This window comes from Lineus longissimus, chromosome 11 (assembly GCF_910592395.1).
Source record: "Lineus longissimus chromosome 11, tnLinLong1.2, whole genome shotgun sequence".
Lineage (NCBI taxonomy): Eukaryota > Metazoa > Nemertea > Pilidiophora > Heteronemertea > Lineidae > Lineus > Lineus longissimus.
The window spans coordinates 5,056,410-5,083,847 of NC_088318.1; the positions used below are offsets into that span (position 1 = coordinate 5,056,410).

Genomic DNA, 27,438 nt, shown 5'->3' on the forward strand with positions numbered 1-27,438 from the left:
TGAAATTGATGAGATTTATTATCTTACAATACATTGTACTTTTATAGCAACACCTCCTGCACCCAATTTTAATTCAAAGTATAAAAGTGTTTAAAAAACACCAACGGTGCATTGCATTTGCGGATTGCTGACAAGCAGAAAGTCTGACGTGTAAAATGCGTAAAGTTTTTACCTCGTGTGTATCAGTACATAATGGGCTACCAGATTGCCTGTTATATCTTCACGCGCCCCTGTTTATTCCGCGAATCATGGAATAGCGGATTCAAAATGGCGGCCTGTGTTGGCAGCAGTCAAATCATGATACGCGACAGCGCAGAAGTCGAGTCTATACCAAATGGTAAAACTGTGCTTATTATATATATAGGGCCACCTAAATTACTAGTCGAAAATCGAAGAGCCATCACCTGTTTATTTTCTGGAATGCTTTTTGGTTCGGAAAATTGCATAATGATGTATGTAAATGTAGCTCTACTAAGTCACTGAAAATGTGAGTTTACAATATAGCCTATCACAGTCACGATACAACGTACTTTATCACCAGTACATGCTATACATATAAATTGATGATAGATAAAGTTAATACAATACTGGTGATACAAAACTACTGGTGATACAATACTTTGATCAATCAATCAATTAATCAATCGACACAAAGTGTAGATATGCAATCATTAAAAGTTATGAATAAATTGAATAATTATGTCTAATGAATCAGGGGAGACGGAATAGAGGCAGACCAAGAGAGACCTGGCGGCGTTCCATGGCAAAGGAACTTCAAGAGAAGGGCCTAACGTGGGAGGCAGCCAGACAGCGAGCAGCCAACAGACTTGAGTGGAGGACCCTGGGGAACGCCCCATGTGCCACCTAGGGCACGAAGGGTCCTAAGTAAGTAAGTAATTTTATCAGTGATATGATTGATTATGATTCTATTGCAAACATGTACATGTATTTTGAAAACGTACGCTATGAACAATGCGATCATCTACACCATCAATTATATTTTTTAAATAATTTGAAAGATATCATATCAAATGAATCAAATAATTATATCAGTGAGATATGCTAGATATGTTAGATATGCTATTATTGTATCGTGCATCATAACAAGAATAAATAAAGACTACAATTGTTATCAATTCGTGATCATAATGATGATTTTATCACAAAGTTGACGATTTGACACATACCTTTAGGCCGTATTTTGTTAAAGCTCATTCTAATAGACGGTAATTGGTTATAGGTCATCGCTTTAGACGGTAATCGGTTATAGATCATCCCTTTAGACCGTAATTGGTTACAGGTCATCCCTATAGATCATACATGTACTTGGTTAAAGGGCACCACTTTAGACCGTAATTGATTATTGGTCATCCCTTTAGACCGTAATCGGTTACAGTTAATCCGTTTAGACCGTAATTGGTTTCAGGTCATCCCTATAGATCATACATGTACTTGGTTAAAGGGCACCACTTTAGACCGTAATTGATTATTGGTCTTCCCTTTAGACCGTAATCGGTTACAGATAGTCCGTTTAGACCGTAATTGGTTACAGGTCATCCCTTTAGACCGTAATTGGTTACAGGTCATCCGTTTAGACCGTAATTGGTTACAGGTCATCCCTTTAGACCGTAATTGGTTACAGGTCATCCGTTTAGATCGTAATTGGTTACAGGTCATTCCTTTAGACCGAAGTGGTTATAGGTCATTCCAGCTAAAGGATGTCCACTTAGACTGAACTTTCTAAAAGGTATGTACATGTATAAACTGTTTAAAACCGACCTCCACCTTTAGCCGCTTAACACTAATTTGGAATACACGTAGCCGAAATTTATTCGTTCCGCACAGTCATCTAAATTCCTCAGCGTCTATAAAAAAACCTTGGTCGACGATGTTTTACAGTAAGATTCCTCAAAACTAGACATATGAATTACGTGTACACATCAATTGAGTCGGAGACACCCATGCATTCGCAGTGAGCAAAATGACCCTCTCGGTCTGGAAGTATGATAATGAAAAAGAAAAATATTGTAACCTTGCATGGACCAGAGTCTTTCAAATAAAGACGAAAACGGAAAAGTTAAAACAAGTTTTTTGAAGAAGAAAAAAACATACATGTGCATATCACGACCGGACGCATCAATTTATGATATATGTAGTAAAAAAACCCTTGATTTTTCGAGACGACATGTCTCGCTTTCTCAATAGGCCTACTTTTAATTTTGAGAAAGCGATTGCTCCTCTACATAGCCTACATATAAACTTGATATTGCGTCTTGTTGTCGTAGATATCATAGCTGGGTTGCGGGGACGGTGCGATTTCAGTTTCGCCGGGGTAGTGAGGATCTCGGCCCTGGGGCGACACCTTGTTCATGTGGCGTTTGGACTCCGCCAGCTGAGTGTCAATAGTTTCCTTTTGGCTCTTGTGGCACACACTAGAAGCGAAGAGAGATGATACAATTATCAGTTAGGATGAAAAAGAACACTCGCAGGAAAATAGCTTGTTTCGAAATACAAACCAAAGACGGTCACAAAATTACAATTTTGTTCATAATCAGTAAATACCGACGAGTTTCGAGGACGATAACTGGTAAGGATGTCCCGAAATAAAACGAACGAGAATTGGGTTCGTTCCTTTCGCTCGCGTGGTCAATAATTACAGGGTTCATATATCTCGAATGAAATCTTGCTATTGAACGGGAACTCTCCCGAACAGAACGGTAACTTCTTACATGCATTTTAGTCCGTTAGGCTGCCACTTTTACTGCCTTCGAGCAGAATTGTAAGGTTAATCGACAAAAAGCCACCCCAGTGCGTGGCAGGGGACCTAGATTTCCACGAGGTTCTATCAAACTCTCCAGCGATGGAATCGAGTGAAATGGCTAGCTTTCCCGTTCACTTTTATCTTAAAGATCAGGATTTCAAACTTAAGGCCAATGTTAACCACGAAGTCGAGAAGAAACAGTTATCTTCCAGGTTCAATTTTGACTTACCCAGACCGCACAAGGAAGTACACCAATAGTATGAGGAAGAATAAAGCCAAGAGACTTCCAAGAACGATGAGGGCGATCTCCCAATCTTCAAGAACCTTCTTCGTAGGCGTACGTTCGGTGCCCGCGTTCCCTCCAGCGCTTGGTTTGACCGTGGACTTCGTCACGCTCTCTACGCTGGTTTGGCAACATGCCTTTAAATCTGCGTTGATTGCACCTTGGCCAGACTGCACTGAGTTGACAAGAACGTCTTGGGGTAGATAAGCTGGGAAAAGAATACGAGATTCGGTGAATAAAAGTTCGAACGATAATGTTCATGGTAAAACCTTTGCTGATCTATTTCTCGAGTTTGCCGACAGTGACTGGTCGAAGATTTGAATCGCGCCACGAGAACGTATCCAAGTCCTTGATGGTCATCTGTCTTTGGTAAAAGACAACCTTTCGAGTGAACGATTATGACTGGCCTGACGTCATCGTGGAACACTCATCAGTTTCATATTGCATGTACGTGTTTAACCAAACCAACCAAACGGTTTCCTGCATGGAAAAGGTGGTACCGTTACGCCGTTTTTTATATGTATAGGATGGAGTGTCCCTATAATAGAAATGGTGATGTTATGCGCTTTTAATCTCCAAGGTATTCATCGTCGTCGTCATCAAAAGGATTTCTGGCTGGCTAGGATATGCCCCGACTCTCCACCCCTTTCATCCTCACCAGGAGCAGCCCTCTTCCTTCTGCCACTGGCACCGGTTCCATCCTGGCAGAGTTGGTTATTCGAGTCGTAGTTGACGAAGAGGAGAATGGTGGCCTTCGTCTGAACATACTTTGGGTACCCCTTGCCCACATTCGCAAAAGCCACACTGGAAATATCGTATGTAGTCGAAGGGCTGTGGAATAAGAAGAACACAGTCAGTTACTTTTTCTGTGTGCAGTAAAGGATATGGACAGTCACTCTGGAATAACAGTGAATGCAATTATGGGGATGGACTCGGGAGTGAGCAGGGTGGCGCAAAAACAACTATTTCATGAACGGGAAGTGCGCGAAGACAGCTTTTTCAGCGCGCTGATTGATTGACTGTTTGATTTTGAAAGAAGTTTCCCAAACTTTTCGCATACCAGCCTTGGCAGAGCGATATAAGTTGCATTATGTTAGTACATGTTTATGTAGGCGACAAAGTCCGTATCATAATTAGAAGGGTTAGCCTTACCAATTTTAAAAACTTAAAATAATTGAGCAGCTGAAACCTTTGCCTGACCAAGCATTAAATCCCCAAAATTTGAGTAAGACAGCGTCCCCCCGTACGTTATTTTACATCATGCCATTAGAAGTTCGATTTCTTGAAAGTTCATTACGTTTTTCATCACTTCGGCATAAAATCATTTAACCGAATACGAACGTCTGAATACGTATAGTGCCCGTAAATACAGTAGGTCGTCTATATTGTCTATAGTTTCCAAAAGCATCGCAGCAGAATGTTGTACCTTTTATTTCTTTCACCGGCAGGCAGGAAAATTCCCAAAGATAACAAGCCGAACGGCTTATCCCATGGGTCATCAGGGCAATCTTGATAACACTGGCCCACATGAAACACGTTTCATGGGGGGGCCAAGAGAGCAAGGGCTAATAATCGTAATTTTTTCCGAGATTTGGGGTACGTTGCATAATGTTGGTACATGTTTATGAAGACGTTTACTAACTTTTGCCTCGCGCCCATCCCAGGACAGCATGAGCCGAAATTCTTGTTGCAGTAATCGGATATTGCCTTTGGTATGGCTTTCTTGAGCCCGTCTTCAACCGCCGTCCACTGCAAATGATATAACGAAGTATGTATTGTGGTCATCTCTGTGCAAAATTATTTTTGGGTCAACAAATTTTATCAGGATTTGACTTTGCCATTGGAAGTGAGATCACCTAGGCATTCTTGCTGACTGGATTGTTTCTTTCAACCCGAGTGCCACGTGATTTTTCATTCGAAAAAAGCCACTTCGGCAATCTTCGGACGTCGCCTCTGATCGAACGCATTGCCAAATTAACTAAATTCCATTTGCTCTTAATACATGTACTTCCGTTTACAAGCGATTAAGCCGGCATACGGCATGAACTCACGTGACATGTGACGTCACCACGTTTACCTCCTTTGGTTCATGATTAATAGAAATGAATTGATACTTACCTGTTCTTGTTTGAATGACATCGTCAGCAGAATGCCATGTTTTGCCTCCTCAACGGATTCTGAAAAGTACAAGTACAAAGTATTTAACTAGTCTTTAGTAGGTTTAGAGTAAGTTTATACTTACCCGGGTGCTTGTGTGTGAGCCGCTTCTGACGTTAACAAATGGATGGCCAGAAGAACGCTTCATCTTGCTTCATCCCCTCGGACTAGCATACTTCCGTCATGCAGCTGCAGACCAAAAGCACCAGGTGACTCCGAGGGTGATTGACGTATGCCTACCTCTTTTTCGGGCAACCCATGCACGAATGTTTCAAAACTGAGCTCAGCAGGAGGCCAGAAAACTGAAGAATTCCTCAATGTTGGACATATCTTTGGCGATACAGCATGGCAGCGACGTTTTCCAACGGAATGTCCCTGTTGACCAACGGAAAACGGCTGCAGACTGCCGGAGACGTGTGCGTATGGTTTACCATAATAGACGGTTAGCAAAAATGTTACAATCGTTTTGAAATCACCAAAATATATTTTCAAAGGGAACTGGAGTTTACCATGACACAAATGAGATTTTTTGAATCACTTCATCATGAAATTCTTTAAAATATCACCATGATGAAAAATGGCCGAAGGTCTATTTTGTATGAAAGCAATAACGTAGTTTGCTGCTTTTATTGTATATTGTAGTTTGTATGGTGTTAGTGTCCTTACCATCACAGCTGCTTCCCTGCCAGGATACGTCACAGGTACATGTGCATGCGCTGTTTTGTGCTTTCGTTTTGCCGTGGACGCATTTGTAGCCTTTGCATGGATCTGGTTTGGTGCCGGAGGCGGATGTGGTGTTGATGGTAATGGTGGGGGTAATGGTGGTTGTAATTGCAGTTGTAGGTGATCCGGTGATAGCTTCTGAGTAAGTAAAACAATGTGAAAGAAATACAAGTTGGGTACTACACTCAGTTAAAAAATGGGAATCTTGAACAGTGTTCGTCACTTGATGCATGTACACTCTTAAATTAATTAAAGATAATAAGAACAACTATTCAGGTAGCAGTATTTTTAACTACTCTGAAATAAAAATTGCACCGACTGTGAAATCAGATGTTTTACTACCAAAATAATAGATTTTAACCAATTTATAATTATTTTTTCCTACTTTTTAAAGCTAGAACAACTAATCGATGGTTAGATTCACTACTATTCTAACAAACTTCAGAGTTGGTGAAATAGCAACTACACCTAGTTGTTTTTATGATTAGTTTTCCTGCACATACATATTATACACATTACACCAGAAGACGCCTTTGAGAATGCAAGGCGAAACGTTTTGTGGCCTGCAAAAGAGTTACACTCAGAGTTAATTCAATAGAACTTTTGAATTACATGTAGGATGAAACTTGTGAGAGACTTATCTATCACCAGATATCCAATGGGTATCTGCTAATACCGATAAGGCTTATTTCATTTTCAGGGTGATTGACCAACTACCTTCCTACTACAGGCCACAGCATCATACCAATGATGAATACAAGCCGCCTGTTCTGCTTCGACCTACGCGACAAAACCTTCGTGGAGACGAAAAACACACGTTGAATAGGCCCAGGGTAGAGTGTTCCGGGGACGAGTCACCCGATCGGTTGATTTTGGGTGACGTTTTTAGTTCAGTCAGCGAGAAAAGGAACCAAGTTTATTCTATTTAAGCCTTTGGAAAAGTATCAAAGGTTTTTTCTGACCTATACAAATCTCAACACCTTAGAGATTTTTCAGCATGACGAAAGCTCCTCCAGGTTATTGAGGCTGGAATGAAAAACCACTAAGAGGTGCGTCTTCGTGTTGGCCGAATAGATTTTCAGACCTCTACCAATTTGTGATATAAATCTACATGTATTGAGTGTTTTTCTTTTTTCTCTTTTCGGTTAGGAATAATACATGAAAAAGGGGTGAACTCCTCTCTAAGGTTTTATCTGTTCCCAAAAATAAATATCATAAATTTTTGCTGTTACTCATAAAGCAAATGGCGAATAAAAACATCAAAAGACATGCTAAGAATCACTTTCTCTAAAATGAAAACTGGAGATCGAGTGAGAAATGATCAATGAAGCTAAAATGTGAAAAAAGCAAAATTCAAGAAAGATTTACAGGTGATTGTAAGGTTTGAATAAAGACCTACATATGTTAAAGATGTCTCTTCAATGTGTGAATTCTTTCTATCCCCCTCAGAATTGAGCCGAGACACGATGTCTTGCCTGTTATAAATTTCCAACACGAGAAATCCGCCCATTGATGTTCTCCGCGAACGCGCCGCCAATTACCTTGGACCTTCTTTCTGCATCTTGACCACCACGATTTTACATCTCATCAGTTCGTTACTCTTCTTAAGGAACTGATCCATGGTTAGTCAAGGCCTTCTGGCGAGTGCGTCTTCATCTCACATGCACCCATCTGATAAGTTCGAATATCTTCTACCTTCCCAAGAAGTAAATTTCTTGATATCCTTGATCCTGAGGACGATCACCACCAGCAGCGAGAGCTGTAGATGCCTTCAGTAGCTCCACAACTTTCGACAGAGAGGGTTCTGGTCAAGAGCATGAGGAAAATGTCGTGGATATCATGTTCGCCCTAGATTCGTTTTTTTCTTTTTCAAGAAGGATGTCCTTGGTCCGAGTATATCCAGTTAGCTCCCATTGACCATCAGCTTGAGAAACGAGCACTCAGTTAGGCGTTGACTCCGGCTCACGACTTGAGTGACTCGGTGTGATGGTGACAGGTCAGGATTTCAAGTGTACTGCAGACACGACGTGTAGTGAAAGTGCTCCTGACCAGAGTTATAGTTCGAATCGTGCATTTGGCATGTTTGGTCGTGCATGATCTGTGCATCTTGGCGTGGTGCATTGAGAGTGCAAGACTGGGAGTACTGCCTTACCCTCACAGCTTACTCCCTTCCAATCCGCATTGCATTTACACTCGCATTTGTTTCCGACAGCAACTTTCGCACCATTGACACATTTGCCCGTGTAATCTTTGCAAACTGCTGGTGTCGTGGATTCTGCAGGTGTAGCAGTCTGAGGTGCTTTTGTAGTGTTACTTGCCACTGTGGTGCCACCGGCTTTTGTGGTTGCCCCTGTCACTGTTGTGTCATTGGCTTTTGTGGTTACCCCTGTCGCTGTTGTGTCATTGGCTTTTGTCGTTGTCCCTGCCACTGTGGTGTCAGCAACTAATTGATTTAAAATAACATAACAGGAAAAAGGAGGGGCATGACACGCGGATAGAGTTTTTTGTTAGATCGACACTTAGTCTATGATGATATCGAATATTATTAAAGATTGAACTATTTCGACTCAAATATATCCATCGAACAGACTACACTCAGACTGATCATCAACGGAAAAACACTGTTGATCTGTGAGACTGTTGGACAGTGATGTGCAATTATTGCAAATGCATTTCTAAAATGTTTGTACGTTTGGTTCAACAATTTTCCATGTTCTGTCTAAATTTGAGGCAGACTGAGCCCTGTCGTACGAACAATGAAAACACCCTACCATCGCAGGCCGTCCCTTGCCAGCTGGCAAAGCAGCTGCACTTGCACCCCGTTCCCTCGGGCAGCTTTTTCCCGTTGATGCATTTGTAGTCTTTGCAGGCGTCCGGCGCGGGCGCTGTGCTGGTGGTGATCTTGGCAGGTGAGGTGGTCGTGGCTTTGTCGACCTTTGAGTAGAAAGAGGAAGAAATAATGCACATAAACTTTGGTTTCAGTCTCATGGATCGGCTGCATATACAACCTTGGGCAGAAATCTTCCAAACAAAACCGTGATTGTGGCAAGCATCTATCATTCCTCCGTCACGAAGCTCTCATTTTTTAACGCCAGCGTCAGCCTGGCTTTAAGGCCTTTGCTCACTTAGCTACGATGACGTTTTTGGTCAATGATTGCGCCTGGCGACTTCCTACTCGATTTAGTGTGATGAGTCATGCACTAGATGCTTGGGTCTGTGAAGTTGGCTCCCAGTTCCCAGTTCCCAGTTCGTTATTCGTACCCATTTTGAAACATGGTGTGTTTGGGTACGAAATGGGCTAAGCATTTCCCAGTTCCCAATTCAAATTTCTTTCAAATATTAACCCTCCACAGTCCGATAACTCAACTTGGTGGTTTTAACCCTTTCCTACCAAGCTTTCGATTCAACTATCAGTGACTTTAACCCTTTCTGACCCATTTCCCAGTTCAAAATACCAGCTCCTTATTCGTCTTAACTCGTTTTAACCCTTTATAACTCCATTTCCCGATTCATTTACAGTCACTTTAACCCTTTCTGACTCCATTTCATTCATTTGCAAGTCACTTTAACCCTTTCTGACTCCATTTCCCGGTTCAAAATGCCAGCTCCTTATTCGTCTTAACTCATTTCAACCCTCTATAAGTCCATTTCCCTATTCAAATACTGGCTCCCAATTCAGCTACAAGTCACTTTAACCCTTTCTGACTCCATTTCATTCATTTGCAAGTCTCTTTAACCCTTTCTGACTCCATTTCCCAGTTCAAAATGCCAGTTCCTTATTCGTCTTAACTCATTTTAACCCTCTATAAGTCCATTTCCCTATTCAAATGCTGGCTCCCGATTCAGCTACAAGTCACTTTAACCCCTTCTGACTCCATTTCATTCATTTGCAAGTCACTTTAACCCTTTCTGACTCCATTTCCCAGTTCAAAATGCCCAGTTCCTTATTCGTCTTAACTCATTTCAACCCTCTATAAGTCCATTTCCCTATTCAAATACTGGCTCCCGATTCAGCTACAAGTCACGTTAACCCTTTCTGACTCCATTTCATTCATTTGCAAGTCACTTTAACCCTTTCTGACTCCATTTCCCAGTTCAAAATGCCGTGGATCGAGTTTGTTTACAATATGCAGTGCCATCTTGGAAAAGCCGTGACGTCACGGCTCAGGTCTGCTATTCAAGATGGCAGCCGAAATATAATACACAAAACTTGGTTCACGCCAAGTTGATTCTAATCAATACATATAATCCTAATTACTACAGCAAAACTGAGGGCATACATGGGTGAATTCAGGCCTATTATGTAATCTTCGCACGTTCCGAAAGCTGTCTGGGGTGAGGAACTGGGCTGTTTATTGGGATAGCAATTAATACTTTGGTGTCGCACCTCCCTGCAGAGCGTAATCTGGTAAAACTTGTATTTCAATTCTAGCTGAAACAGCTGCGGTGATAATACCATCGCTAACCTGTGACCTCACCATGCTTCAATGGATGGGCGGCTTTTGAACCGGGAAATGGGCTAAGAAATGGTTAAAGTGAAATGCAAAGGAATGAAATGGAGTCAGAAATGGTTAAAGTGACTTGTAGCTGAATTGGGAGCCAGTATTTGAATCGGGAAATGGAGTTATAGAGGGTTAAAACGAGTTAAGACGAATAAGGAGCTGGCATTTTGAACCGGGAAATGGAGTCAAAAAGGGTTAAAGTGACTTGCAAATCAAGGACGATACCGCGGTGACGTCACGGCTTTTCCAAGATGGCACTGCATATTGTAAACAAACTCGATCCACGGCATTTTGAACTGGGAAATGGAGTCAGAAAGGGTTAAAGTGACTTGCAAATGAATGAAATGGAGTCAGAAAGGGTTAAAGTGACTTGCAACTGAATCGGGAGCCAGTATTTGAATAGGGAAATGGACTTATAGAGGGTTGAAATGAGTTAAGACGAATAAGGTGCTGGCATTTTGAACCGGGAAATGGAGTCAGAAAGGGTTAAAGTGACTTGCAAATGAATGAAATGGAGTCAGAAAGGGTTAAAGTGACTGTAAATGAATCGGGAAATGGAGTTATAAAGGGTTAAAACGAGTTAAGACGAATAAGGAGCTGGTATTTTGAACCGGGAAATGGGTCAGAAAGGGTTAAAGTCACTGATAGTTGAATCGAGAGCTTGGTAGGAAAGGGTTAAAACCACCAAGTTGAGTTATCGGACTGTGGAGGGTTAATATTTGAAAGAAATTTGAATTGGGAACTGGGAATAAATGCTTAGCCCATTTCGTACCCAAACACACCATGTTTCAAAATGGGTACGAATAACGAACTGGGAACTGGGAGCCAACTTCACAGACCCTAGATACTTTCCGTTCTCATACAAAAACATCTCTCAACACCAAGTCCCAAGCCCCAGTTTACTTACCGGTGGGTCTGGTGGGGTTACCTTGCAATCTGTCGTGGCGGCCTTCTCCATTGCGGCAGTAAGAGGTTCTGAAAGGTTACGAGATATAAAAAATAATCCAAGCAAAGTGCCAGGTCTCTGATTGATGAAGTTTATAAGGACGGCACAAAATCCTAGAATAAAGTAACGAAGTGATGCATTGCTAGCTATTCAAAAAGGAACATGCAATCATTCGTTAAAAAGAAGCAAAGTTGTTCATGTTAGATTAAACCCAAATCAATAAATTTACATGCTACATGCACCTGGAGTTACTCTGGATATGTGTGGATATACATTGAGTATGTTCAATTTCAACATTTAATACAGGTTTGGATGAGTGTGTCATTTTTGCATACTTGCTGTGAGAGTAGATATTTGTCACCGCTTTACTCCTACTATAGGCCTATTGACCGTTTCTTTGGAATATTAAACTTGAGAGGTCTAGGCCCTTGGACTATGAGCGTAAACTGGGATTTTTGCTGGAGCGGACGATCTATAGCTGGGTATATGACATCTGTCACACTGTTGTAGCAATTTTAAATGTCTCCCTTGACTTGGGTCTCTATGGCTGAAGAGACCCAAGACTCTCAATACATTAGGGAATACACCGGATAATAGAATGATTTGTCCCACCGATTATCCATCCTATAACCGATTCTACCACCTGTGAACAGGCGTACAAAAACGCCATTCTGCTTTTGTCGGCCACTTTTACTCATGTGTCGGTATCACTTACTGCACAGTTTGGAGAATGGTGCACATGTAGCCCTGCAAGTCCTTGTTCTTATGTACAGGCAGCACTTCCCTCCTGAATCCGTGCAGAAATACTCCGGGTCATCTATAATGTCTGCCGTGCATGATGTTTTCATGTCGGTCCCAGTGGGCAAGTCTTTGCATTTATCTGGTAGAGAATGTTTAAATAGATGTGTAGTCGTTGTTTCATGTAATTTACGAATCTGTGTTACAGAAAAGCAAAATCTTTATTTTCTTGTATTATGTTGGATCGATGTCCAAACAAAAACAAAAATGAATTAAAAACAACAAGAACGACGACGACGACGACGACGACGACGACGACGACGACGACGACGACGACGACGACGACGACAATAACAACAACATCAAGAACAACAACAACCAGGGAACCACATGCAGAAATCAATAATGTAACATTCCACTTCCGATATTGAAATGAAGATGTCTGATGCAAAATAGTGATTTATTGCCCTAGTCTGTGAGGCGGAGAAAAAGAAATAAAATGCACACCGGAAAGTCACCACCTATAACAATGCATGCATATACATGTACAATACAAATATATATGTATTCATGGAAGAGTAGTAAAATGCGGTATCATTCCAAGGATAAATACTCGAGGTGCATCACCATCACGTTTTCCGTTCTGAGTGATGATAACTAAAGATATTGGCATTTTTCATGTCGTTCTGGCTGGCCGAAGGTACTTAGCTGCACTCAGGAATGTGACATTTGTTTATTCATTCAAGATCACATTTACCAAAAGATGTTGGTGTTAAACGACACTAGATTATCTTTCCTTAGGGCAGGCCTAACCAATGCTGAGCGTTACTCTTTCACAGTGTCAACAATAGCCGGCACTATTAGAGTTTAGTGACAAGAGACCAGCCATTCCTTTGGCAAGATCTATCTGAAAATGCTTTACACTATCTTTAAGGGCGGATCATGGACAGAAGCTAATGGAGTCCAATTGGTGTCGCCTGGTGACCAATCCACAGTCAGGTATCCTGGTCTTGTTTGATAAAATATTCCACCCACAGGCGCGAATAGTACCAAATTTGCTGCGGATGGTAGAAACACTTCTCAGCGGGTTTGTGCTAGTCTGGCCCAGCTGGCTCGGACCTGTGCCGTAGTCTCCCTGTAATGCATGCTGTGAAGAGAGTACTGGGGGAAGAATTTGCCTTACCAGTGCAGTATGTCCCAAGGTATCCATCCACACAATTGCAAGTGCAATCGGCCTCATTGGCGGTGCCGCAGTTCATACAAACTCCCTTGTATTTGGCATAACATTCTAGGAGAGAAAATTAGCTTTGTGAAGTTCACGGTCCGGTTGTAAAATGCACAAAATTCACGTTATCTCTTGTCTAACGGTTATAGTAAGTTTCCTTAAAGACGTTCTATCTTTCTGTTAATCCCATAAAATGTTTTAAACGTTCAGGATATATATGTGCTATTCATCCATGGCCTTAACAACGATTCCGTTAAGCTAAAGTTTTTTCGAACAACCCAGCCGAGTTGATACTTTAACATGGGCAGCAAATCAAATGGATCTGATAGATCGTCATTTGAATGAAATGAGGAACCCCTACAGTTTGGTCCCTCATGAAGATTGGGGAGGGGGCGACAACCACAATAACCTCGTCTATTGTAGGGGCTCTAACACGAACAGAAACATTTTATAATAATAATAATACGAGTCTTATATAGCGCAGTATCCAACCATTAACTGGCCGCTCAAAGCGCTTTTATACAAACTTCTTCTTTGGACGCAGTGAGCACACCCCATGTTCTTTTACACTCGCTGCGATAGTCAGTCAAGTGAAAAATACTGACAAGACTATATTAGATAATGTCCTCGTGCCAATGTTTCATAGGGCTGGTATGTGTGCTACCGGCTTTAGGGGTTTTGGACACACATATCAATAGGCATTACTGCTTGGTTCCCCTTCTGGTGGAGTTTAAGTGAGCGCCTTCTGCTTGCTCCTTGAAACCCCTGATTGATTTCGATTAAGATCGGAGTAATAATATGGTATCCAAAAAGCCCATTGAACAGGGAAACATGGAAAGGCGCTATGTGTAAGAACTCATCATTATCATTATTAGAGACTTTCGGCAAGTTCAAAATCTACACCAGTCTGACGTATCCGTTTATTGTTGTTACGTGTTGTGTTTTAATATCTTACACAGTCCCCAAGCGCGATATGCAATAGGGACACTGATTAACAATATGTAAATGATACTTGATTAAGAAGTAACATGGAAGAATCATTTTTGTTTTGGAAGTGACTACTTGGCAAGCCCGGCTTACCAAACAGCGACTTTTTCTTGTCCTGAATGGAGAGCCGAACTCATTAATATTAAAGTAAAGTCTCCAGCTCGCCAAACAGGGTAGATTTTTTACCTGTTTGGCAAGCCCGGCTGGCCGAACAGGGTGGCTTTTTAGTGCTGTTTGGCAAGCGGCTCTCCAAACAGGACAAAAAAAGATGCCTGTTCGGCGAGCAGCTTGCCAAATAGACCCGGCCTTTTGTTTTACCTCTCAACATTGTGCAGGACGTTAATATGTCATACATCACATGTACGTAAAATCGATAGGGATACGTAACACGGGCGTGAATTTTGAACTTGCAGTAAAATCTCAATCATCTTCGAAACTTACGGCATGTTGCACTGGCAGCAGTGCAGGCTGGCTCTGAAACAATGAAAACGAAATCAAATATCTGACACAAGCGCCAAAATTTGTCGACGATTAGATCGACGAAACAGACAGAAAAAGGATAATTGCTTGAACAATACATATATTCATTTTTGGGGGCTTAAAATCACATTCATTGATCAGCTGTCAACGTCAAAAAGACATAAAATGCAAAATAGAATTCTAAAATAATTATTTCAAACTCCAAGCTTTGGTATATGTAGGTACAGTTTAAGACCCGCTCGAGGGCATGGAGACTGGCATCGTGTGATAAGAACAAGCAACATGGGACGTGTATGGAGAAGGGTTAACATAATTTTATTGGATGTTCATGAATATGTAGCCTTTGAACTAGTAGAAAAATATCCCGGAAGAACTTACGGCATAAGTTATTGTTGCACCAGAATTTCCCCGTTGGACATTTTGAGCAGGGGCTTCCTTCTGTGAAGACTGGGCCAGATGCCAGCGGAGCGCTGTTAAAGAAAGTTTGATTTGTTTTTAACAAGAACGCTCAATGTTATAAAATTATCACCACGTATGTATCAATATGTATTCGTCTTATTTCTCTTGTTAATTGCTGACCATATTTAGTTTATCATCTTCAGTATCTAAAGTTAAGGACCAGTAATGCTCTGCTTCGGCCCTGCTTTCATGGAATACTTTTCTTGGTCAATAAAGATTATATGCTGAGTAGACGCTATTTAGCCGGTTTTGGTGCGTCTGTTTCACATAGGCCTACATCACGTTAAATAGGCCTTTTGTACAGGCGCCTCTCAACCGGCTGAATAGCGTCGACACAGTATATACACTGAACTACCCCCAAAGTGCATAAAACAATGCTTTCAAAGCAGGGCTCAGTTGTTTAAACACGTTTTGTGACTAACGCTGGCCTTCACTTTAACTTGGCGTTAAGTGTAAAGGGAGATAACGCCAAGTTAAATTAACGCCAGCGTTAGCGACAAAATTAGTTCGGAAAACCAGGCCCAGGACTGAGAGATACAGGTATAAAAGGAATGTACGTCCTGGGAATGCAGGACCCCATACAATAGCTGTGTATTGTCAACGAATGTGGTTAATGGTTTGGTTAGGGTTAGCTACATAATCTTCAACAAAGGAACTCGGCGACTCTGTTCACTTTAACAAAAGGACCGGTGTGCAAGGGATAGTAGTCCTAGGGCTGATAGTCCGTGTAACAATAGCCCGCATTGCTAAATGTTTTGGTTAGGGTTAGCGGTACAATAGATCATGCTGCTTAATTGGTCAAATACAATGCTACCGGACTATGACTCCAGGGGGACTATATCCGCTGTCACACCGGACTTAGATTCCGGAGACTTGCATTTCTTTTACCCCGGTCCATATTAGTTATTTTCAAATTACTTACTCATCATAATGACATACGACATATGTGACGCCAGTAAGTGAACTCCCGTCCTTCTTGGTAAATGACGAGCACACTTTCACTCCACAGCCTATTTTGGTTATTTGATGAAGGACAACCTGAGGTCGAAATTAAAGAAATAAAAATGATAACCAAATTACAGAGAAAAAAGTCGAAAAACACGCATGATACAATCATATTACCATCCCTTTCCCTATAGGGACATATTAAAGGACCATTGGTATTATCAATGGCAATATTGCCCAGCTGTTGGCAGCCCAGTCACCTCGTATTCTACATACATGTACATGTAAGTAGTTTCCATGAACAAATTGCAAAAAAGGAAAAATTCGAAGTCTGACTGAATTATCACGCTTTTCCGATGTTAGACACCCTCTTGACCGGAGTTAGCTCTCTATGCGTCGATCCTTTCCATGTGGAACGATGCTCAAGTAAGGCTCTTCCTGGAGCCATTGATCTACCTAATGTGACGACTTGGTGTAGATATTTTCCGACGTCACGCTGATGGCGCTGGATTACCCCGCTACTGCGACGATAATGGAAATGACGTTGCGTCGTAATGGCGGGGTGACGTGAACTTGGATCTTGGCGTGCACTCACGTGAAGGGAAAGGTTTTTCGCGCCAGAAATTGTGCTACTAAAATAACGAATAACTCATTTTTCTACTATCTAAGAGCTGAAACAAAATTGGAAAAGCATCAAACACGTTCAGGAAAATAGTTTACTAGTGAACAAGAAGAAGAACAAACATATATACGTGTACGGCAGAAAAAAACGCCCATTCCTTTAAGCAAGGAGTGGTAAGTGATTTTGATATATTCATTAAAGGCCTTATCCATGAGTTCAATAATTTTATTAACTTGAATTTCAATTTTAAAATTTTCAATTCTGTTAATAAACACTGAATATAAATTTCAATGGACAGGACAACTATCCCATTACAATTCTTACATGATTTAATGACTCCGACGGCATGCCAACCATTCGTCTCATCTTGAAATAGGGTGCAATTGTCATGCTTCTCCGAACCTTGACATCCCAAAAGGACTCCATATGGAACACGGTTTTAAACTTTAGGTTCAATTTTCAGGGAGAAGTTTCTTCAGTTAAAGTATCTTTTCAGCATATTTGTAAATAACCAGTATATGTTGTCTTTTGAAGCGGCAAATAACGGCCAAATTATAATCAATATGAAATACAAATGTTTATCTCTGCTGGTTATTCCTTCCACCAATTACCGAACACTCCATGAGTCCATGCCCCAAACTCCGTGCGGAGCACGGGTCATTACTAGTCATACTACATGTATAATGTCCGTTGGCAATAGATAGATTTTGAATTTACAATTCTATAATGCCCGTTGGCAATAGAAATTTTGAACTTACCATTTTATAATACCCGTTGGCAATAGAGAGATTTGATCTTACCATTCTATAATGCCCGCACACAGCACCATCCCCGCACTTGTTCGTCTTCTTGTCATACGATGAGATCTCTCCATACCAAGCGTCATAGGCGTTCACAGGATCACTGGATCCCTGTCTCCAGTAGAGATTCTGCCCTACATTAGTAACACCAGGTACTGTCACTACCACGTGCCCACCTTTACATGTTTCCGCCAATTTTTGGCCCGGGGCTGCCAGCGCCTCGTCCCATATCTGAAACATTACGAGAGCTTAATTTGAGTATCATGTTTTCCCTCTAAAAGCCTACAAATTTCCTGTCATTCATATATTTCCAAAAGCAAAATTTAAGGTTTTTGATCAACTGTCCAATCATAAGTCCCGAAGTTTGCATCTTCGGAGTACATGTACTACCTTGCAATGGGCCCAGTGTGGAGGGCTCCATTTCGGGGTTAGTTCATGTCAAAGTCTGCCTACGGAAACCAGGGTACATGTATGTCTTCACTTTTTGTGTTTTTCATTGGTGTCTTATACGCCAGCTAATAGCTGTCGGTCAAATCTCAGCCCTACAGGAAATAAAACTCCACCTCTCGGTGAAATCTGACTACCTGTGAGCCAACATCTCAATCAGGGGACCACTTAAGGGCTGAGATGACTATTAACTGTTCAGTGTGATCATGGGTCAAATATGCTAAAAAGTCGCTGTCATGCTTGAATAAGGTGTTGAATGTTAGTGTTTTGGTTTGTAAACAAGATATTAGACTTTTTTATTTGGATTAATGTTAACTAACACACTACAGGTCGATTTTGAAATAGGAACTCCTTTTCATGATTTTCTTAGGGTGGAATGACATGGTCTTGCTGGCGGTAAACATGGCTCCATAACGTGTCAACTGACATGTCTCAGACAAATGTCAATAACACAAGTTAAAATCATTGGAATTGTTTTAAATTCATACATAGAGTTGTCAAGATATAGGACTATGCTCATGGAAAGTTTGAAGAAAAACACAACATCAGATTTTTTTTAAATCAGGAAAATGTAATGTACATAGAATGTACAGGGAATGTATGTGAAATTTAATTGTGTAGAGGGCCCTTGATCGGCAATTCAAAATGGCTGCACCGCAGACACTGATACGTTACATACCGCGTCACCTCCAGAATCTGGGGGAACGTAGTACATGTATGTCTGACCTCTGACCCGTCTAGTTGGCCGTTATACGTGTCACTACTGTTTCTACATGACAAACACATTTTTGTGGCCCACTAAATAAGTTTTTAATTGAGAACACATCTTATGGTAGACATAAATGAAGATACCTGACACGAACAGACAAAAATAAATTCTTTGGTCTCATTAGGGACTTTTTTTGTATTCATGCGCGGCCAACCGTAGTTCCTAAAATCATTGATTTCTCGGTCCTCACAGTATGTCAGTGTTGATTTAGCAGTTGTTTTGGCAGAGGCATGCTTTTTTGGAGTTTCTGAAACCTAGAGCGCTACTCAGTAGGCGGCTTACAAGAAACTACGCATTGACTGTTGTTGCCGACGTATGTGTACACTGAACTTGGTATGTGCGTCGACCCCGTGTTGAAATGCCGTCCAGTGCCAGTTGGTGCGTTTTTCGCTGATTTGTGCAAAATTCAACATATCTCAAAAGTTCAATTGTTGACCCTCGATTTGTTTTTGATTTTTGTGTAGCGTAAGCAACTGTCTTTCATGAAAGAATGGTCACTGTAAGAATTATTCAGGAAGAAATGTATAATATTTGGGGGTTTTCGTGATTGTCCGGCTCAATTGGCAATATTGCCATTTGGGATGGTGAACAGAGCTAGGAGCAAATGCGACGCTTATGATTTATCTAAAGAAATAAAATGCCCGATTTAACATCCTGCAGAATCAGGGGAATCGGGCGTTTCCAGTGATATGCGACACAAATGGGTTGTCCTCATGCATTCACTTTGGAATGTCAATGGGGCACGTCATCATCGCGTACATTTGGGAAAAACTCCCTAACGAGACCTTTGTCGCTAATTGTAGTAATATATTTTGCCACCTGCTTAAAATAGTACCACCATATAAACAAATGCACATGGCTGTCATTTAATCCTGATGACATGTTTTTATTGCAGTTAATTCACAATGATCATGCAGCAAATGGTAAATATTTGTCATTGATATTCTAGTTAGTGTCGTAAAAATTTTTTTAGTGCAATTTATTGTTTATTTGCCGCATTGGGGAAATTAACACAGTAATTATAACTGATGGTCAAAGAGCGAGAATTCAACCCGTAGGAGGCTTGGATTGCTGTTCATATGAGTAACATAAGCATTATTATAATTTTATGTGTTCATCATCATATGCTAATGAGAAAATGACATGTGGTACCGAAGGACGTCATCGATATTTATGAAAATTGTCATTAACTAATCACAGACCTTTCATTTTTAGATGTGTTCAGGGGTTAATAAGAGGACCGCCGGAAGTGGGGACCGCATTGACCCCAGGAAAGAGAGTTTGCAGTTGAGCATTTCTTACACTAATGGAAATGAAGAATGTACCGTAAAAAAGGTACATCATGTCAATTGGCACTAAATCAGAGTTTTTTTATGAGTTTACTGGTGTCTGTTTGTAATTACTGTAGTGATGAATAATTACTATAAACATATACAGAAATTGATGTGTGTGTGCAAGCTGGATCAAGAGTAATAATAGGGACCACAGTTTGCTCTAGTGTGAATAGAAACGTTGAAAGTAATTGGTCTCTAAAATATGAAGAGGAAATGCACTAGACTCACACCCGTGTCTCAAAAATTTGATCTGTACAATTTCAAGTGATGATTGTGAAGTATAAAATAGTGATGATGATGAAAGTTTAACAATTTACAACTTATTATTGTCGCGAAAATTTAGGTTCATGCCGAGTAAAATCTATCATACATATTGTGCTTGGGTAGACACGAGTGTCCAAAGGACCGTAAACGATTCTTAAATGCGCTTTTCTGTTCTCTAGAGAACCACACCTTAATTCGTCAATATACAGTCGGGTATGACACATTCCAAGGGGCATTTAAAACTGCTACTCCGGATTTGCTTGTTTTTCAAGCGTTTAATCAAGGGTGGTTCCACCTGCTCACAGATGTAGCTCCGTGAGTAGGCCTACACTCAGCACGACTTATCCCATCCACTTAAAATCGCATTGATTTTCAAATACAGATCTGTGTACAGTATGTAATACAGTGTCTGCATACATCAGGTCCTCTTGTACAACCTCACCATGTGTAGTAGGATCCTTGGCCTGCCCACATTTTCTAATTCGGTCGAAATGACAACACACGAGGCCTATGCATAAAAATGCACTCGAGTATAGCTCGCTTGGATGTTTGAATGGAGGAACTTGGTCGCATGCTGTCAGTGTTTTGGACCGCTCGATCACTCCACAAACACGTGCACAACAAAAAATAAAATGTATACAAATATATGTCTGCCAATCATAGATTTAATGTTGTATGTTAATATGTTTTAGGTTGGATGTCCAACATTCAGGTTAAATTGGGTGGATGTAAATTTTATTTTAATCGCCCCAACATAAATTCTATGTTAGAAAATAATTTTTGAAATATTTAAAAAAAAACAAAACGGACGGATGTGTTTTTTATCAAAAACTTTTTCTGAAATATTTTGGAAAAGCTGTATCAAGAAAACACATTCTTTCAATTCAATTTAATCTCAAATTTTCATGAAAAATACATATCAAGAGAAGGAAATATTTTTTGAAACTGAATTTCTTTTGCCATTCTCGAGAAAACATAATTCCAACATAGAATCATGTTACTCCAAGACTTTTATGTTGAAATAAGTAAACAAGCACCACAATGTAATATAATCTGTCCAACGTTTCGGTATATTGAACCTTCTACTGGGAATAAACAGCAGGTACCTGCGAATTGCTTTAAGTACTTTAAGGACTTTTATGTCACAGCTTCTACAGTTGACTTTTACATTTCTAAAGCGAGGGAGGTTAACATGGCTCCTTACACCCCTCAATTTCACAAGCCACAATAGAACGGGCGAATCTATTCCGAGCGGAAATCTATTTCACACTCTAGAGTAAGTTCAACCGACTGGGCAGCGTGTGGAAACTTGGTATAAATCCCTGCAAGGCATGGTGTCAAGAAAATGCATCTAAAAGAACCCCTCTGAAAGTCATCGCACCCGCGATAACTTGTTGCGTGGAGAAATGTTTGACCCAGTCATATGATATCAGCTTCATCCTCAATGTACTGACATTGCTCAGCTTCCAGACAACGCGCGTCAATACTTTGACGAAAGGTATAGCATGCATTCATATGCAATCTACCTCAAAATGAAGTTGGTCGGCTATTACTCGCTCTAAAACAACACCGCTGCACACAGTAGTATATACAATGGTAACAAGTTAGCGTGATGCCACTGACAATCGCTATTGCTAGATCAGCGGTCTGATAACTCAGCAGTGCAGTGTTTTTGTGTCTCATTCAAAAACCAAAATATCCTTTGCGTTGAAACTTTCGCGGTGTCCAGAGAAGATAAAAAGGGGAAAGCATGTGAAGTAGATGTTTTTAAATCCAGTTATTAGCAGCGCAGCGGTCATGGAAAGTGAGGACTGTGTGATCGAAAAACGGGCTCACCATGTAACAGGAAGTGCACATTTCATACGGCAGAATTAGATCAAATTTGAGTGAGGTGCACCGTAAAGTGAGGCGCGCGGTGTGGTATGGGCGGAGGGCTACGGAGACAATACCGCTGGAAGTTCAGCATGATACTCTCCTCACCGATGTAAGTTTGCTTATAAGGTGCCAATAAACTCATTTGTAATTTGTAATTTGTAATTTGTAATTTGTAATTTGTAATTTGTAATTTGTAATTTGTAATTTGTAATTTGTAATTTGTAATTTGTAATTTGTAATTTGTAATTTGTAATTTGTAATTTGTAATTTGTAATTTGTAATTTGTAATTTGTAATTTGTAATTTGTAATTTGTAATTTGTAATTTGTAATTTGTAATTTGTAATTTGTTAAATAGTGACAGCAACTACCTGCATGTTTCACCTCTACATGTACTTGAAAGCCTGTGAAGTAGTTATACGGCGAAGTGATCAAACATGACAGAAGCGTGAGGTATTATAATCGACCACAGACCAGTGTTAGTGTTATTGCGCAATTATAGTGGAATACCTAGTTTTAAACCACGAATTTCAAGTGCTAACTTGACGGACGTCAGGAGTAGCTGCAGACTACTTATGAGTGACCCATTGTGAAATAATGGATGCACTCGTCAGATCAATAACATTCTCAAACGTGTCAGGTACTTGTCTGCTCGCTAAAATCGAACTCCGGGCAAATATTCCTGTAGAGTACGTTGAAGGGACAAATAAGCCAACCGTAGAGGATTTTCAGCAAAATTAAATTGGAACCTTTATTGAATTATTTTCCCGACATCTAAAAAACAGACATTTTGGGTGTTTGATTTTTGCCAAAAAATCTCTGCGGGTGCATATTTGTGTCAGCCTAAACGTTTTAAAAAACTTTTATTTCTAAGAAAGTACATTGAACGTTGACGTGAATTGTAATAAATCGGCTACTTTGGCATCATGTAGTACTATGGAACGCTAATATAATTTTGATGTATACATTATGTATTATATCTGATGTAATGTACAATTAATTCGTGAGATATTCTTGAGAATTTGTCAAACTCGCTGTTGTATAGTCCTACTGCAACTTGACCTTCCTATACCGCAACTTGACCGTCACACAGACACGACTTCGAATTATTCTGGCAAAACTAACCAGATACGCAAGCCAAGAGTATTTATGATATTGAAAAAGGCGACCAAAAGCACCTGAGGCTGCGAATTAGAATGTCAAGATGGGCCTGCATTTGTGTCGAGAAGTTAAACGTACATACATATTTTGAACAATTGGGGCTTTATGTTACAAGTTCATGCATGTACAAAATAATTTGTCATTTGGCCACTCAGGTCAAGTTGGACGGATCTATAATACCAGTGTCAAGTGGTCAGAGACCAACCGAGAAAAATGCGTACAAGTGTCTTCTATGGGGAAGGGTGGACAAACGTTTTGTCGTTCAAGTACATTCATAAATTGGGTGGATCTAAGATCGGTTCTGACGAAAGAAAAAAAGTTAAATAAAAGTCAATAACATGTACAATGTAGTTATGAAACTCATTATAGAAGAGGGTCACGATTCATTTCTGCCGGTAATAGAGATGGAGGACACGGATAAAAGAACGCGGAAACACATAAAAAGCGGAGACATCATGGAAGAATGTGCGTTTTTAGATTTCTCTCGTTACCAGTGATCAGGAGCATGTGACCTGATTGAACAACGAGGTTTTTTTCTCGTATTTTTCTAAAAATAATACAGGTAAACTCTGCGATGTTTTGGCCTCGGAGAAAAGAGAAAATATCTTCTATCCTATACAAAAAATAATCTGAAGGATGGAAAACCACTTGCAGACAAACTTTGGTTAATTACGTAATTTATCATGATCGACAGAAAAAGAAATAGCTACCTCAAAAGTATCAACGGCCTACTACACATCGTTCGATCACAGCTTGAAAATCACGATGTTAAATGGAATCAGCGATTATTCAATTACAAAATACGTGTACATACACATTGAATGTATAAAGATTGATGTTGTGTACACCTGCGTACAGTCATGTACTTGTACATGTACTCTATAGATGTAGATCAATTTCCCATCACGTTCCTCATCACGACGTCTTTCTGCTATAGAACGCCAGGTTCTATTTCTATTTACTTGTGGCAGTAAAAACAACGATGCAAGATTGGGTTTAGCAAGTCCCTGACACTTTTGCCCTTTTGTTCTATAGTTCCCGCACTATAGATTACGATGTTGATCTTTACGATGACTATATAATTGCTAAAAGAGAAATAAAATGGACCATAAAAACAGAAGCAGCTTGAAACACAGTAATCTGAAATTGGTGTGAAAGTATGTTGGTTAAAGCGGATTGAGATCGGTATGAACCGAATTGAGTGTGACGCCCCAATACGTATCAACGTTTTAATTCGAATTCAATTCGTGTTAAAACCCCAGTGTGACCACGGCATTAGTATCTTCAGTTTCCATAATCAACAATAGTTCACCAGACTTTCAAATGTTTAGTAGATCGATGTTGTGGTTTTTTTCAACACACAATACTTGCATGCAACATTCAGCTGCCATATCCTCTACTTCAAAGATGGTCAATATCGCATTCTGGAAATCACTTGCCTCTGTATTATAAACAAATTGATTTTACTTAAGAGCATTGGCGCATAGGCCTACTCTAAAGAATTAGTGTAAACATATACATACATGTACTTTAAGTTCCATTCTCTTTTAATCATTACAGGGGTGGCTATTTTTGAATCTGTTGTACATGCGAGCCTGTTCATGTTGTCTCCTTCTCAGTAGATGGTTTTCTAGAATTCACCTGTACACGGCCCGATCAGCTGTTAGCAAGCCAGATTAGGCTGAAGACTAGTTTTTGGCTCTTCGAGGAGAAATCATAATAACATATGGGCCTATAGCTACTCATTATAATATAAAGTAGTCTTATATCAAGAGCAAACACTCTAGAAAGGTCCTGGTGAGGGTGTTGCCGTCTCCTGAAACACGAACACACCAGGACTTTCAGAAGACACTCGAAAGCAGAAATTGTTCATACGCCTTCTAATTTCACTAGGCAATCGAAAGCTTTAATTGGCCTTCATATTGCTTTTTAGCATTAGGTGTCTGTTCATGAAAAAAAACCCAAACAACAAAACCACTCACCACTTCGTTCATGTCCGCAGCATTCTGTAGTCTCCTTCCCTTGTTGTGCCTGTCCGTGAGATCCTTTTTCTGAGCATCGGTAAACTGTCCATTGCAGTAACTCAAAGATAATAACACCAAAGTCAAGAAAAGTATCCTTGATTCTCTTACAGCCATGGTTGTTGTTCTTTATGAGTTTAACTGCTGGTTACAATGAGTAATACTGCGGTTTGATAGACCTCTGAATAATAATGTCATCCAAGGTTAAACTCAATATTCTTTTGCGTAACGAAAAACTAACTAGACGGATTGAAGCTTCTTTTGATCTGGTCCCCGACTACATTGTACAAATTAAGTTAATGCTTCAGTACCAGCCTGACTGGTGACGGCAACCGGTCAATCGATTGACCAATGAATAGTTAACAAGTCAGAAGTACCAGTAACTTGACGACACGCCCAACAGGTTGTTGAGTGCAGTCCCAGTGGTTGCTGCTGTCAAGGGTACTTCTCGTTAGTGGTTGGTCCAGATATTAAAAGCAAAGTAGCCATTGACTTCTGGATGAGTCCAACTATATTCCTGATTTGGATTTTACTTTACTCCACTAGCTTTGCTCAAGTTGTGGACATCACTTTACACGAGCTTCACTTATATGATAAATGATTTATTCAAATTTTATTGCAAAGAAGACACTTGAAATGGTGGTCCTATTCGTGGGCGCCACTGGTGATAATCAGATGGACCCAATGTGTTTAGGGCACTTGAACATACGTTCTGATCGGAGACCCGTCCTCAGTGATTCTTCCCGAGAGACGAGATGCAATCCTGGGCCAGTGGAACTTATACTTAATCACACATGAAGCAAAGCTATCAAACATATGTCCATGTTTCAAATCGTTTTCACATCCTTGACTCTTACAGGGGATTGGACTTTAGAGTACTAGGCATGTAGTTCACCAAAGACTACCCAGTCAGTTTCCCACAGTTCGTCAATTAGCGATTCGGTAATCCTCAGTTCATCCAATTAGGACTGGATAGTCCCTTAATTGGGTATCACCTTTAAATTGGGTAGTCCTTCGTGCCTTCAATTCGGATTTGGGTATTCCACTGTTACTTGGAGTTTGCATAGGTTAGTCCGCAGTTTCTGCAACTGATGATTGGGTCTAGTCCCTATTTCCTTCAAGCTACGGTTCCTCCAACGTTGCACAATGTTCTGTTGAAAACTTAGGATTGCCACTATGAATGAACACTCGAATCAAACATGCATATTCGGCGGCAGGTGAAAAGCTGTCAGAATTCCACTTAGACCTCAGGATCGATGGGGACCGTGCTGAAATTTCCACTGGCGCACTGTTCACAATATTCAATTGAAGTGTAATGTTGACACTATACACACAGATTCACGCACATTCAAGCACTCAACTCAAGGTGTGACGATATTTGGTAACCAGCCACATTGGTTGAAATTCTTGAACACTCCCACCAAGAAAGTGCAGCACTTATGGACTTGCTTTCGATGTTATATTCAGTCGCACGTCGAGTGATAGTGTCTGAAACACACGTGCTAAAAAAGCGGCCACTCGGTAAAGAATCTCCGCTCACCATGCTCACAGACTGGTGAAGGAAGGAACTAAACAATTAATCAATTTTTGTTTCCATACAAAGAAAGTTGTAATGTATGTCGAATAAAAGTTGAAGTTCCCGATCCGCGAGAGCACCGGATTTCCGGTTTCCTCCTAGATATTATATTAAGATATTTATACGTATCACCAAATATAGCAAAAGACAAAATTCTAGTCACTGCATTGCTCATGAAATTTATATTCCACATCATTATTTAAGTATCAAACCTGATGATTTGTTGACAAATTTTGCTCCATGATCATGGTAAATGGGAGCAGGGTAAAAACTGGGTCAACAGACTTGTTGAAGGGTTTTGTCACATGAGTTGCAAGTTTTGAAGAGTTACCAAAATATTGCGTGTGCATGGTTAACAAGAAGCT

At 40.4% G+C, this 27,438-nt stretch overlaps 1 protein-coding gene across 2 annotated transcripts; it reads right to left on the reverse strand.

The window, feature by feature from the left end:
• On the reverse strand, positions 1 to 25,988 carry LOC135496287 (neurogenic locus notch homolog protein 1-like). Of its 2 annotated transcripts, XM_064785541.1 has the most exons (15): positions 25,459 to 25,988; positions 17,629 to 17,859; positions 16,184 to 16,299; positions 15,181 to 15,272; positions 14,764 to 14,796; positions 13,294 to 13,398; positions 12,088 to 12,252; positions 11,334 to 11,401; positions 8,696 to 8,858; positions 5,868 to 6,062; positions 5,163 to 5,221; positions 4,687 to 4,793; positions 3,703 to 3,875; positions 2,991 to 3,252; positions 1 to 2,432 (listed from the first exon to the last, which is right to left on the reverse strand). In XM_064785541.1, the coding sequence occupies exons 1-15, from the start codon at positions 25,612 to 25,614 to the stop codon at positions 2,249 to 2,251; spliced, it is 2,109 nt and encodes a 702-aa protein (XP_064641611.1). In that variant the 5' UTR covers positions 25,615 to 25,988; the 3' UTR covers positions 1 to 2,248. The 2 variants fall into 2 exon arrangements, with proteins under 2 accessions (XP_064641611.1, XP_064641612.1); XM_064785542.1 differs by lacking the exon at positions 5,868 to 6,062.
• Between the last annotated feature and the right edge of the window lie 1,450 nt (positions 25,989 to 27,438).

Excerpts from the sequence above, each read along its gene's own strand:
- LOC135496287 (XM_064785541.1), bottom strand. The coding sequence starts at position 25,614 with ATGGCTGTAAGAGAATCAAGGATACTTTTCTTGACTTTGGTGTTATTA. Across the intron at positions 15,273-16,183 it reads GTCGTATGTCATTATGATGA|CGCTCCGCTGGCATCTGGCC; the intron begins GTAAGTAATTTG and ends TTTCTTTAACAG. Across the intron at positions 4,794-5,162 it reads TGTCATTCAAACAAGAACAG|TGGACGGCGGTTGAAGACGG; the intron begins GTAAGTATCAAT and ends TATCATTTGCAG.